Raw genomic sequence first — 14,818 nt, forward strand, 5'->3', positions numbered from 1 at the left:
ATAATTAAAAGCAACAGGGACATCCACATGCAGAAGACTGAATTAGTGTTGGTTGTTCTCCTCTCCCTGGGAAATTTCTGGATAACCTATAGTTTCCCACATTATTTATTTATCACTGTGATTCTGGCTATTACTAATGCCATTACATAGCTAATTTTTAAAGACCTATTCTTAGTCAACTCATTTTTAAAAGATTTAGTTTTATTCCTAAGCGGTGGTTGCCATGAAATAATAGGGTTATTTGCTAGATTTGTGTATTTCTTATACACATTAAAAGAAATCCATTGCTATTTGTATTTTTTAATGTTCATCCATGTACATAAGCTACACTTTGGGAAACACTAGGATAATCCATTATCTTGCAAACAACACCAGAATTAATTAGTATTCTTTAATGTGCAAGTGATAGAACACCCAATTCAAGCGGCACAGCAAAAAATCAGAATATACAGGTCCCAATAAGCAGAGGGTAAATTGGCTTCAGGTGTAGCTTGATTCGGCTCTCAAATCCCATCCCTTTGTTTTGATATATCTTTCAGTTTATCTCCTTTGAGGTAGCTTTATTTTCAGGCTCTGTGTGTTCTCAGCTATACTTTTACATTCTTACGCTCATATCATTATGCCATTCAAGTAGGTGGAAGGAAAAGCTGAATATTCTCATAAACTGAATAAAAATCCCAGAGTTGAGTTTCAGTGGTCTTAATTAGCCTGAAGTAGACAATATACCCTGACTTGAAGAAATTATTGTGTCTGGGCCAGTGGACTACATTGACTGATGTGGCTGCATCCTGGGGAGGAGTAGACTCCATTTTCTTATAAGCATCCGGGCTGAAAGTATGGGTGCATGATTCTTCCAAAGTATAACTAGGTTATTCTTTTCTCCACAAAAACAAGAAATAGATGCCTTTAAGAAAAACCTATAAATATTCAGCACAACATTATTGTATTCTTTTTCTCTTGACAATTATGTATTACAGTTTTATATATATATATATAATTTATATTATATATATTTATATATATATAAAACAGTACACGTATACACACACACCTTTTGTATCCACGCCCTCCTACTTTTCCAGTTATATAGGAATGCATGTTTATATTTTACCAAAAGGTCTACACTTGATTAAAGAAACATAGAACTTTATGTAACTTTGTAAAGCTTACAAAGGGGATTAGAGAACATGATATCCTTGAAGTTAAAATCTAAAGAAGGAAATCAAAGAAAGGCTAGGTTGTATTAGATAATTCGTTCATCCATCTGTCTATAACAAATATTTAAATTTATGGATCTCAACATATTTTGTTTCAGCTTATTAGTAATACTCTAATAGCTTTAGTTATTAACAAATAATATACTATTATGCTTTTACATAGATGATTTCATTGTACCTTACATTTTTACAAGGTAGTTATTATACTGATTTTACAGGTAAGAAAAACTGAAGGCTTTGAAAGGTTAATTAATATACAATTAGTAATTTACACAGCAAGTAAGTGGCAGAGATCAGATGTAAACTCAGGCCTCTCAACTCCAAAAGCCAGGTACACATGAATGGAAATGCAACTATGAAGATAATAGGATTATGTTGCCAACCCACCCGCTGATTTCTTTTTTTTTTAATTTTTTTATTATTATTTTTTAAATTTTTATTTATTTATTTATTATTATTATTTTTTATATTGCATTCCATCCTCTGATTTCTTTAAAGCGATCCCTATATATCAGAAGCAACCCATGTTAAATCAAGTCTGGATTTTCTACCCATTAGTTGTTAGCTTTTTGACCCTAGCATTTTGCAGAATAACCAGTAGATTCAATCAACTTATCTGTTGGAAGAATGAATCAAAATAGCTGACATTGTTTATAGTAAATTGGAATTCAGTTGACTGAAATCTTAATTTTTCAAGTATTTGTGTTTAACAAAACCCACCTGATAAAAAGTAAATCACTTTCTAACTTTTACCAAAAACAGTGAAAGTTGGATCATGCTGTTATCTTAAGTGAGAAAATTCTTGCAGCAATTAAACTTTACATAGTGTATGTGTGCAAGATGTTTAACGCTGAGATGAGAAGTCTCAGCATTACTGAAACAGAACTGAAAGTGGATGGTAATAAAGGTGGCATATCATATGACATAGATAATATTGGGCAGAGTCTTAAAGATGGGAGCATAGATAATTCAATCTAGTGAAAAATTGAAGGATAGTTGTGAGAAAAAGATGTATCAGAAATGGTACCCATTCTTAGTTACAGCCCTCTAAAAGTTGTTTGAAACAGTACAGGTAAAATTATGCAGAAATTTAGCACTGTGTTAGAACTTTGTTTCTTAATTCTTTATGTATCTTAAGAAGTAGGCTTTTTTTTTAGTAACTTTGTTTTAATATAGAATAAATATAAGGTGGTTTTTGAAGCCTTTTGACTTAGTTTGAGGATGTGCTGAGCTATGGGATAGGTAGGGAACATAACTTTTTAGCTGAAATTGTTCTCCCTCAGGCATTTTAAAAAGACAGTGGAATATATTTGAAGAAATATTATCTCAATTTAGCTATTTAAAGAAGAAGGAAATATAAAGACCCTAGGAGAAAGCATTTTTTACTTTTGCTCTTCTTAAGAATTTTACTTTTAAATGTACAGCCTTAATCATGACAATTTAGATTGTGAAGACTCTTGTCAAGAGAAGCTAACTTTCCAAGTATTTTAAATGCTGTTATTGACTATATTTTTCTGGACTGAACAAACCTATGTTTTATTTTATTTTATTTTTGTAGAAATCACTGAGTCATTTGATTACTTTTCCATTCTTTTTTAATGACATTCTTACATTTTTGGAACATTATGCTTCTTCAGGCTTATTAAGTTGTACCAATAATATTTTACTATAAACCATAGTTGCATTAATAGGAAATATGTTTTAACTCTGGAATGATACCAATCATAATGAACACCAGTTTGATTACAGATAAGATTAACTAATTTAGTACTTCCATCTCTGTGATTTTTGTAAGTAAAAGTCTTTCTTGGCTATAGGTAGATCAGATTATTCTAAGATACATGAAATATACTTTCTCAGTCCTTCTTCTCTTTCCTTGCTTTTTTAGTCCTTCTTCCTTTTCCTTCCTTTCTTCCCTTCCTTCTTTCTTTCTTTTTCTTCCTCCCTCCCTCCCTCCTTCTTCCTTCCTTCCCTCATTCTTTTCCTTTTCTTTCCTTCTCTTTTCTTTTTTCTTTTCTTTTTTCCTCACTCTGTTGCCCAGGCTGGAGTGCAATGGTGTGAGCAACTTCCACCTCCCGGGTTCAAGCAATTCTCCTGCCTCAGCCTCTTGACTAGGTGGAATTACAGGCATCTGCCACCATGCCCAGCTAATTTTTGTATTTGTAGTAGAGACAGGGTTTTACCGTGTTGCCCAGGCTGCTCTCCAACTTCTAACCTCAAGGGATCCACCCACCTCAGCCTCACAAACAGCTGGGGTTACCAATGTGAGCCACCACGTCTGGCCACCTTCTTTCTTTTTTTTTTAAACATGGGCTAAAATAGTAATTCATTAGAAAATTTAAAACTAGATAGATAACATACATCAAGCAATTTAAAACTGGTTGAATGATATTGTAATTTCCATTAAATATGGATTCCAGTTTTGAAGACTTCATTTCAGCATCTTAGATGATCTTTGAACAAAAGATTCAGACCACAAGAAGAGATCTTGAGAAATTACAAATGATTGCTCTCACTGTTTGTAAAATGTTCCATTTTTCTTCTCTCATAAAGACTCTGAGATCTGTGAAATCTCTATAGTTCTTAAAAAATTTCTTCCTCTTTAGAGTGAACATACTTTGCCTTGCAGATTTCTAGAGAAAAGTAAAGGGCTGTAATATTCATCTTTGACATATTTAGAAAGTTTTTTTTTTTGGATGCTAAGCCATCTGTCTAATTTCTTAAATATACAATAGGTACATTTCATCTGACCTGGTTTGTTTAACCCACAGGTATTGATAATGTTGAACCTATAGTTCTCTGATTACCTTCTCATTGTGTTATCTTCTATATCGTAAATCTTCATTTTGGACCCTTATAATATTTCTTTTTTCAGAAATACGGAGGTTTGAAATTAGAATATTGAGGACTAGACAGCATTTGAAAGTCAAAAACCAAAGGAGAAACAATTAACTTGAAATAGAAATTAATTGAGTTAAACATAAAGAAAAACTTTTTGGTACTCATAGTATGTGATTCTTCTGTAAATATTGATGAAGATACTAATTAAAAAATCATTTAGGGAAAAATAGCTTCCAAATTAAAGAAAATATTAACTAGGATAAATTTGCTTTGTCATAGTTTCATTTACCTTAATATGTTTCTTTTTTTTTTTTTCTGTAGGTTATGACTTCTGTTCTGAAAGGCATAACTGCATGGAGAATTCTGTCTGCAGAAATCTGAATGACAGGGCTGTTTGTAGCTGTCGAGATGGTTTCAGGGCTCTTCGAGAAGATAATGCCTACTGTGAAGGTAATCCTTGTAATGATGTGTAGCTCAGCTGTATAAATTTTCTAGGATTGCTGCATGCAAAATTTATTAATTTCCCAGGTTGTCAAGTTGATGGGCCCATTAAAAGCAGTGAATTTAATTTGAAGCATATTAATCAGCTAAAAATAATTATCTTTCAAATTAAAGTTTTTCAGCTATCTGCTATATGTCAGACTAATAAGTTAATATGGCTGGTTTCTTGAATTAGAACAATTCTTCCACTGTGAAATTGCCTTCTTTTTTTTTCATAATTAGATATTCAGATAGCTCACATATTGACATGATTACTGTGGCTGCAGTTAGAACTGCAGTGAGATTTTTCCAGACAGTGTTGTGTAACAAAGGCAATCACTTAGCAGGAAGATAAAGTGCCTACCGCTATTTTTGTTTGCTACTATAAGTAAGCTAAGGGTTTTATTCGTGGTCTGTAGTATTTAGTAAGTAGCTCCAGTGGAGTAAATCATTTTCTAGTTACTTTTAAAAATCTTAACTAATATCCAGGATAGTTTTTCTCTCATGGAAACTGTCCACATACAGTGAGTAGACCCTTGGCATTGGCAAATGCTGTGGCTTTGACTCTTCCTGAAGAAGTCCATGAGATAATTTGTGATTTTCCTAAGGTATATATTTAAATAGTTTCTGTGTAACTAGCTAATAGCTTCTACAAATAAGAACATTGATTTGGTGGTGTTTAGGCATTTGGAGGGTTCTAGACTTACCCACTCCATATGTCAAGCATGTGCCATAGATGGAAAACCTCAGGTATAAACACACAGCTTCTGTTTAGCTGCAGGATGATTTGTTGGCTTGGGAAACCAACTTCTGTTGTTTCCCTTAGCTTTTAATAGTTTCTTCTTTGTCTTAAAAAAAAATCTGTATTTATTTTTTAAATTGACTTTTGGATCAAAATATTTCTTTTTTTTTTTTTGAGATGGAGTTTTTGCTCTTGTTACCTAGGTTGTACTGCAATGGTGCAATCTAGACTCACCGCAACCTCCACCTCCTGGGTTCAGGCAATTCTCCTGCCTCAGTCTCCTGAGTAACTGGGATTACAGGCACGTGCCACCATGCCCAGCTAATTTTTTGTATTTTTAGTAGAGACGGGGTTTCACCATGTTGACCAGGATGGTCTCTATCTCTTGACCTCATGATCCACCCACCTTGGCCTCCCAAAGTGCTGGGATTACAGGCATGAGCCACCGTGCCTGGCCCAAAATATTTCTTAAAATGTTACTGATTCAGTCTTAAAGGGATCATTCCAGTTTTGCAGACTAAAAGAGATATGGCTTCCCTTTCCCATTCATAATGCAGATTTATTTAAAATTCCTCATTTTAAAAGGCTTTACATAAAAATGGATTTTTACCTAATGATTTGTATCCTTACGTAACATAGAGGTTAATTTTCTTAGGAAACTAATGTATTTTCATTATGATATTTGAGATCTCTAACATGTAACAGGCCCCTTTGATATTGTTTATGTGTATAATATGAAACCACATGAAACAAATACATGTGATATTTTGTTTTAAATTTTACTCATATGATTATTACTTTAAAAATTTTTTTGAGCTGCTTTTGATGCTACTGAGTGTATTCAATCATATAATAAATATTTAGTGAACACCTACTGTGTCCTGAACACTTTTCTAGGCTTGGTTTAAAGTGGAGTAAATGGCAAACAAGTCTAAGAATTTCTTGTGCTCAGGAATTTTACATTCTGGGGTAAGAGAGAGAATTATTTGGGGCCCATAAAACTAGAGGAGACTGTTTCTTTAATAGGAAGAAATGAAACAGGATAACGTGCTAGAGATTGGCTGGGAATTTATTCAGATAGAGTGTTCGACCTTTGGGGCAGGGAGTGAACAGAGAATAGTGGTTAACCTGAGACTGCATGATAAGAAAGGAAACAGCCATGTAACAATTTTGGATAAAACATTTCAACCAGAAGAATTAAAAGTGGAAAGGCTCTAAATGGGAATGAGCTTAGAATACGCTAGGAACAAAATGAAGGACAATGTAATGGAGCAGAAAATGAAAGGCAATCACATTGGAGAAGTAGGCAGGGGCCAGATAATGTAGGAAAGTTTGCAAGGATTTCAGTTTCTTCAAGGAGAGGAGTGATATGCTCAGGCTTGTATTAAAAAGGATAGTTCTGGCTGAAGTGTGATAGATGAACTATGGTGTTGGGTGTGGTAGGGAGAAGTGGAAATTGGAGACCAGTTGGAAGGCTATTGCAGTAGTACAAGTAAAGATGTTGATGGCCTGGATAAGGAAAGTTATAGAGACGGTAAGGAGAAGTGGGGTATATTCATAGTATGTTTTGAAAGTAAAGTCAAAATACTTGCAGATACTTTATTTCACTGGAGAATTGATCAAGAGGAGTCAAGGTTTGGAATCTGAGCAACACATGGATGCTGTCGCCGTTTATTGAGATGGGAAAGAAGTTAAGGAAAGAGGCCAGAGATTTAGATTACCTTACTTTTAAAAATTATTTATCAATGCAACTTACTGAAAATTGGCCTAATCATAAACACCAAATCACTCAGTTTTTATCTGCAGGTGTTCTGGATAAAATCTGTGGCGCAGATTGGCAGCTGTTTTCATCTTGAATGCTCTATATGTTGACATGACAGATGTTTTACAACTTTATACTATCTTTCATTTAAATATATAATATTTAAAACATAAGAAACGGAAAAAGTTATTGATGATATTTATATCAATATCATCAATAATGCCTTTTGTTATTTACTTCCAATAACAAAATATTATTCAGGATTTGAATAATTCTTATCAAATATGGTTTTCCTTTTGTTTTGGCATGGTTGCTAACTTTGAGAATGTTTTGACTTCTCAGAAGGAACACCTTTTTAAACATTTTTAATGCAAGTTTACATGTTACATATTTGATCCTTTAAGAAATTACACTTGTGATTATACACAAAAATAAGCAAGCAGTTGTTTGTAACTAACATAAAATTTTATTTAGTAAACCTGTGGGGTTGTTTAATGATATGACTTTAATTGAGACTATTGATTTTTACTACAGTTTGCTTGATCATGGTTATTATAACACTGGTAACTATTGGAGTTCATTTATTCATTTGATAAATATTTATTGAACATTTACTTTGTGCAAGGTTAGAGATAAGGGTAAAGCAGTAAATTAGATACACATGACTAGTATTCTCTCAGGCAAGAAAGATAATTAACAGGCCATTTCCTTACACCAAAGAACATTTCATTGCAAATGTGGCAAGTATCCTAAAAGAGAAATAGGTTAATAGGGCATATGATCTGGTTGTGGGATTAGGGAAAATTTTGTGACTTCATGTCACCTTCTGTTTAGACCTTCTGTCTCCTTTATCTCTTCCCATTCCTAACCAACCAGGACCCACTCTCCAGATTAACATTCATAAAATGTCATTTGTTCTACCTGAGTGTTCACAGTGCCTTCTTCTTGCTCATCACCTCAAGCTCAAACTTCTTTGCCCAGCTTCCAGGGCTGTATGACAGCTGGTCTCACATAGCATCCATTAGCCCTGAGCAAGTCACCTATCATGATCATTTCTTTTTCTGATAATGATTCATCTGAGCTATGAATTGAGTTGTGTTACCCTCACACCCCAAATTTACATTCTCATTTAAACCGTCAGCATCTCAGAATGTTACCTTATTTGGAAATAGGGATATTGCAGATTTAATGTGTTAAGATGAGATAAAATCATGCTGGAGGATGGTGAGACCCTACTCCAATATGATCGCTTTCATTGTGAAAAGGAAAAATTTGGATACAGACACATAGAAAAGTTATCATGTGAACATGAAGACAGAGAACAGGATGATGGGACTATAAGCCAAGGAAAACCAAAGATCACCAGCAAAGCACCAGCAGCTAGGTGAGGATCATGAAACAAGTTGCAATTTACGGCCCTCAGAAGGAACCATCCTGTCAACACCTTGATTTTGGACTTCTAGCCTCCAGAACGGTGACACAATAACTTTCTGCTGCACGAAACACCCAGTCTTAGAAAACGAATACTATCTGACAAAAATGCCTTTGGCTTTTTGGCTTAACAATCCATGATTTAATTATTCTTCTAGGCTCTGCTTGATTTTTATCTACTCTGTGAAGAATTCCTGATGAATTTATTGTGCACATAGAATTACTTTCTCAAATTCTTTTTATCTGACTTAGCAATTAGCACTTTATACTGGTTTATATCCAGTTCTTCAGCTGGAGTATACAACACATCCTCAAATAATGTTATTTCATTTGATGTTGTTTGTTATAATGTTGATGAGAAAAAATATTCCTGACTGGGGCCACTGTCTGGTGTAGAGTTTGCACATTTTCCCCACGTCTGGTGGATTTTCCCCAGGTACTACAGTTTTCTCCACACTGCAGAGCTGTGTATGGTAAACTCATTGGCATGTCTAAATGGCCTCAGTGTGAGTGAGTGTGGGTGTGTGTGAGTGGTGATGTGATGGAATGATAACCTGGCCAGGGCTGGTTCCTGCCTTGTCCCCTGGCCTTCCCAGACAGACTTCAGCCATTCCCCAACCCTGAGCTGGAATAAGTGGGTAAATAATCATCTTAATTGTTTTTATTAATGATTCTTTAATGTATGTATAGCTCACATTTATTTCCATGTTTAACATTAGAAGTGTTTTGGTCTTTAGTTAGAAGTTTTGTGATGTTTCCGTGACCAGAAATATGCTGAAGGAACTTAACCCTTGTTTATAACCATTAGCCTATGTCAAAGTTGGTTACATTCGTTATATGCCATTTCACTTAAAGTTGCGGTTTCCAAGAGCCTATGTATGTTAAGCGAGCGCTGATTGTACTGTTATTTATTAATTCAGATGTGTTATTTATTAATTCAGGTTTTAATATATGTATGTGTGTATGTCTCTCAACTATAAGTTCCTAGTGATCACAGCCTTTTTATTTTCTTTGGATTCTCACAAACTTCTAAAATAGAGGCAATGTAGCTCTTAAGAAAGATTAGTTTATTGATGGTTTGCAGTGGTTAGATATGCTGAACTGATGGGCACCATTAGGCTGACTCATCACTAAAAAATGACTCAGGGCAAGCACTGAGTTTATTGAGTTGCATTTATATTATATATAAGAAAATCTAATCATGGTACTACTTTTGTAGCTAAAAGGGATTCCATTTTAAATTGATTTGTATTGGGCTTTAAAAATTATTTTGAGTAGTACAAGAAATTTGTTCATTCATAACATTATTTATATAATTTTTAAATTATATGTCTACTGATAATTATTAAATTATATGTCTACTGTTAAATAACATCCACATTAAAAGCATCCTGACTACTAGAAGTTTTCCCATCTTCACAGTTGCTTTTACACAACACTCAATTGTTTCCTAGGATTTGAATTCTGCCTAAAGTTTGCAAAGCAATTCACTTCAACATGAAATATCTGGTATGTATAAGGTGCATAATAAATACCAGTTGAACCTGAAGATGGGAGTCTTAGTAAACATTTGTTTACTAAGCACCTGTGATGTGCCAGAGTTGGAACCCCAAAGGTTAGCTAAGTTATTATATTTAGACATCTAGTTCAAATATCTATTTTTTAAAAATGTCATCTTTTATATAAATAAAAACATTGATTACTCCTACCTAATTCCTGTCTTTTTAATGCTATCTTTTGGCTAATGATAGCCTCTTCTACGCTCTTTCTTGTTCTGCATTTCAGGGAATTGTAGCCTACATACAAAATAATATGAGAAAAACTATGGTTCTTTGGAGGCATTTAAAATGCTTTCTACATGTCATGGATTTTTGTTTGTTTTTGAGGCAGGGTCTCACTCTGTTACGTAGGCTGGAATGCAGTGGTGCAGTCAAGCTCACTGCAGCCTCAACCTCCCGGCTCAAGCAATCCTCTCACCTCAGTTTCCCAAGTAGCTGGGACTGTAGGCATGTACCATCATGCCTGACTAATTTATTTTCATTTTTTATTTTTAAATTTTTTTTTTGGAGAGACCTGGTTTCACTGTGTTGCCTAGGCTGGTCATATATATGATCTTATTTCATCTAACAGTCCCATGATGATGAAAGCTTTATTATAATCTATTTTGTAGTTTAGAAAACTGAAGAACTGGGAAATCAAATGACTTCTTGAAAATCATTTACCCAGATAGCAAACAGTAAATTCAGGGTTAAGATTCATGTCATCTGTCTTCACATTCTGTGGACTTTTTCTCTCTCCAACTTTTAATTAATTTTTTAGAGACAGGGTCTCACTCTGTTGTCCAGGTTGGAGTGCAGTGGTGTGACTGTGGCTTACTAAAGCCTTAAACTCCTGGGCTGAAACGATCCTCCCACCTCAGCCTCCTGAGTAGCTGGGGCTTACAGGCATTTGCCACCACGTCTGGCTAATTATTTTATTTTTGGTAGGGACTTGTTTTGTTGCCCAGGCTGGTCTCAAACTCCTGGGCTCAACTGACCATCCCACCTAGCCTTCTAAAGTGCTGGGATCACAGGCATGAGCCACTATGGTGAGACTAATTTATTTATTAAATATTGAATTTGATTCTTTCTATATGAAAGAGTAGCATAATAATTTTCTTTAGAAAGACATTTTTAATCACAGTTGACTGCTTTAAAAATTGGATGCTTCTTTTTTTTTGAGACGAAGTCTAGTCCTGATTCTGTATTTCATCCAGAAAGCAGTTCATTGCCTTTGGAGTAACCTTGTAACCAACCTCCTTTCCTCTCATACTTTCTTCCTCCCTCCCTCCCTCCCTCACTTTCTTCCCTCTTTCCTTTCCTTCCTTCCTTTCGTCCTTCCTTCCCTCCTTTTTTCCTCCCCTTCTCCCTTCTTCCTTCTCTTTTTTTTCAGCTGCTTACCACTTCTCAACTTGTTTAGTGATGAATTCCTGACATAACCATAGTTGAATATCATTAACTGTGAGATATAGAGGAAATATGAAAAGATTCTTTTAAGAGTAAGATGAGCAATAGCCTTGCAAAGTTGCTCCAAGAGATATGAAGGGAAAGCTATAGAATGAACTTGATTCTCTGATTGCAAACCCAGCACACAAGTCCCTGCTGGATCTAATGGGAGGCTTGCTGACAGCTAGGATAAATAACCTAGAGAACTGAGCCCTATGGGATTAATTAGGAAACTCTAGCAGATACTGTCGCTTTCAAAACTGTCATTAATGATGCACTCTCTGTGGTATGCTATGGTAGAATTACTTAAATAAAAAAAAAAGTCCAAGGATACTGTATTAGTCACAGTTTTCCAGAAAAACAAAACCGATAGGATGTGTATGTGTGTGTGTGGTGTGTATTATATACATATGAGACTTATTATTATAAGGAATTGGCTCACATGATTATGGAGGTTGACAAGTCCCAAGATCTGGAGTGGGTAAGATGGAGACTCAGGAGAGCCAGTGACATAGTTTCGGTCTGACTCCAAAGGCCTGAGATTTGGAGAGTTAGTAATATAAGTTCGAATACGAAGATAGGAGAAGACTAATGTTATAATTCAAGGACTTAGGCAGGTAAAATTTCCCTCTTACTCAGTCTTTTTGTTCTGTTCAGGTCTTCAACTGATTGTATGAGGCCTGTCCACATTGGGTGGGAGGCCAGTCTGCTTTGCTCAGTCTACAAATTCAAATGTTAATTTCATCCAGAAACACCCTCACAGACACACTCAGAATAATGTTTGACCAAATGTCTGGTTACCCCCTGCCTAGTCAGATTGTCACATACCATCACAGGTAAAATTTAAAAGAGAGAAAGAGAGACAAAGAAGAGCAAAAGCATTTCTGATCTTTCCAAATGTCATGACTTGACCTTTTAATGGCATCATCTGTCCATTCAATCAAGTGAAAAAGTTGCTACATAAAACAGCTTTCAGGATTAATATGATATATGGAAACATTAAAGTATTTGTAGGCTTTGAGGATCATCTGTGTAACATATTTACAATGCTGAGGAATTAATGGATTTATTTTTTCATGCAAATCATTCCTTCTTCAGTTAAGTAATTTTGTTAGGGAAGTTTTAAAAATCCATACTAAGTGACCTAGCTAAATTTGAACTTGCATTAGCTATTCATGTGGCTCATTCATCATTTTCTGCTGTACTTCAACTTTCTCAGATTCAAAACAATTTCCAGTCATTTCTAGACTTGAACACCATTAAGATATTCAAATATGAGAAAAGGACATTTAAAAATGTTAAGCAAAGCTCTCCTTTGATAGGAGAGAATTTTGAAATTTATAAATCAAACCTGATAAAGATGAAACCTTTCTAAATTTATTCTTAGACATGATTTCTCATTCAAAGCAAATTGAAGAAACATCAATGCTATCCATATACAAGCATACCTTGGAGATATTGCTGGTTTGTTTCCAGACCACTGCAGTAAAGCTAATATTGCAATAAAGCAAGTCACATAGATTATTGTGTCTTCCAGTGCATATAAAAGTTATATTTACAGTCTAGTCCTTTATGTGTGCAATATCATTTTATCTTTAAAATATATATATCTTAATTTAAAAATATTTTATTGCAAAAAATGCTAACAATGATTTGAGCCTTCAGAGAGTCATAATCTTTTTACCGGTGGAAGGTGTTGCCTCGATGTTGATGGCTGTTGACTGATCAAGGAGATAGTTGCTGAAAGTTAGGATGGCTGTGGACATTTCTCAAAATCAGATGACAGTGAAGTTTGTCAACTGATTGACTCTTCCTTTCATGAGAGATTTCTCTGTAGCGTGCAATGCTATTTGATAGCATCTTATCCACAGGAGAACTTTTTTCAAAATTATAATCAATCCTCTCAAAGCCTGTCGCTGCTTTATCAACTAAGTTTTTGTAATATTCTAAATTTTTTGTTGTCATTTCAACAATGCTCGCAGCATCTTTACCAGGAGTAGATTTCATTTCAAAAAACTACTTTCTTTGCTTATCCTAAGAAGCAATTTCTCATCTGTTCAAATTTTAACATGAGCTCACAGCAATTCATTCACATCTTCAGACTTCATTTCTAATTCTAGTGCTCTTACTATTTCCACTACATCTACAGTTACTCCCTCTACTGAAGTCTTGAACCACTCAAAGTCATCCATGAGAGCTGGAATCAACTTCTTCCAAACTCCAGTTAGTGTTGTTATCTTGACCTCTTCTCGTGAATCAAAAATTTTCTTAGTGTCATCTAGAATGGTGAATTTTTTCCAGAAGGTTTTCAACTTACTTTGCCCAGATTCATGAGAGGAATCATTACCTATGGCAGCTATATTCTTAAGAAATACATTTCTTAAATAATAAGACTAGAAAGTCTAAATGACTCCTTGATTCATGAGCTGTAGAATGGATGTAGTGTTAGCAGCCATGAACACATTAATCTCCTGGTGTATTGCCATCAGAGCTCTTGGTTGACTAGGTACATTGTCAATGGGCCACAATAATTTGAAAGGAATCTTTTTTTCTAAACAATGGGCTTTAAATCTTTAGTAAAACATGGTAAAACAGATGTGAGGCTGTCATCTGGGCTTCACTGTTACATTTACAGAGCACAGGCAGAGTAGATTGAGCATAATTCTTAAGGGCCCTAGGATATTTGAAATGGTCAATGAGCAGTGGCTTCCACTTAAAGCTATCAAACTGCCCTAGCCCCTAATAAGAGAGTCAGCCTCTCCTTGGAAACTATGAAGCCGGGCATTAACTTCTCTCTGTAGCTGTAAAAGTGCTATATGCTATTTTTTTCCTAATAGAAGGCCATCTTGTCTTGATTGAAAAATCTGTTGTTGGCCGGGCGTGGTGGCTTAAGCCTGTAATCCCAGCACTTTGGGAGGCCGAGGCGGGTGGATCACGAGGTCAAGAGATCAAGACCATCCTGGTCAACATGGTGAAACCCCGTCTCCACTAAAAATACAAAAAATTAGCTGGTTATGGTGGCGCATGCCTGTAATCCCAGCTACTCGGGAGGCTGAGGCAGGAGAATTGCCTGAACCCAGGAGGCGGAGGTTGCGGTGAGCCGAGATCGCGCCATTGCACTCCAGCCTGGGTAACAAGAGCAAAACTCCATCTCAAAAAAAAAAAAAGAAAAATCTGTTGTTTAGTGTAGCTAACTTTTTGGCCAATGGTCTTAGCCAGATCTTCTGAATAACTTGCAGCAGTTTGTGCATCAGAGCTTGCTGGTTCACCTTCCACGTTTCTCCTATAGAGATGGCTTCTTTCCTTAAACATAATGAACCAACCTCTGCTAGCTTTAAACTTTTCTTCTGCAGCTTCCTCA

At 35.3% G+C, this 14,818-nt stretch overlaps 1 protein-coding gene across 1 annotated transcript in view; it reads left to right on the forward strand.

The window, feature by feature from the left end:
• Positions 1 to 14,818, forward strand: part of NELL2 (neural EGFL like 2) — a 396,829-nt gene that overhangs the window by 180,386 nt on the left and 201,625 nt on the right. The window contains exon 13 of the mRNA XM_035255757.3: positions 4,380 to 4,508. Within this exon, the coding sequence (XP_035111648.1) occupies positions 4,380 to 4,508 (129 nt within the window). The remainder of the gene's footprint in view (positions 1 to 4,379; positions 4,509 to 14,818) is intronic.

Source organism: Callithrix jacchus, chromosome 9, assembly GCF_049354715.1.
Source record: "Callithrix jacchus isolate 240 chromosome 9, calJac240_pri, whole genome shotgun sequence".
In the NCBI taxonomy this organism is placed as follows: Eukaryota; Metazoa; Chordata; class Mammalia; order Primates; family Cebidae; genus Callithrix; species Callithrix jacchus.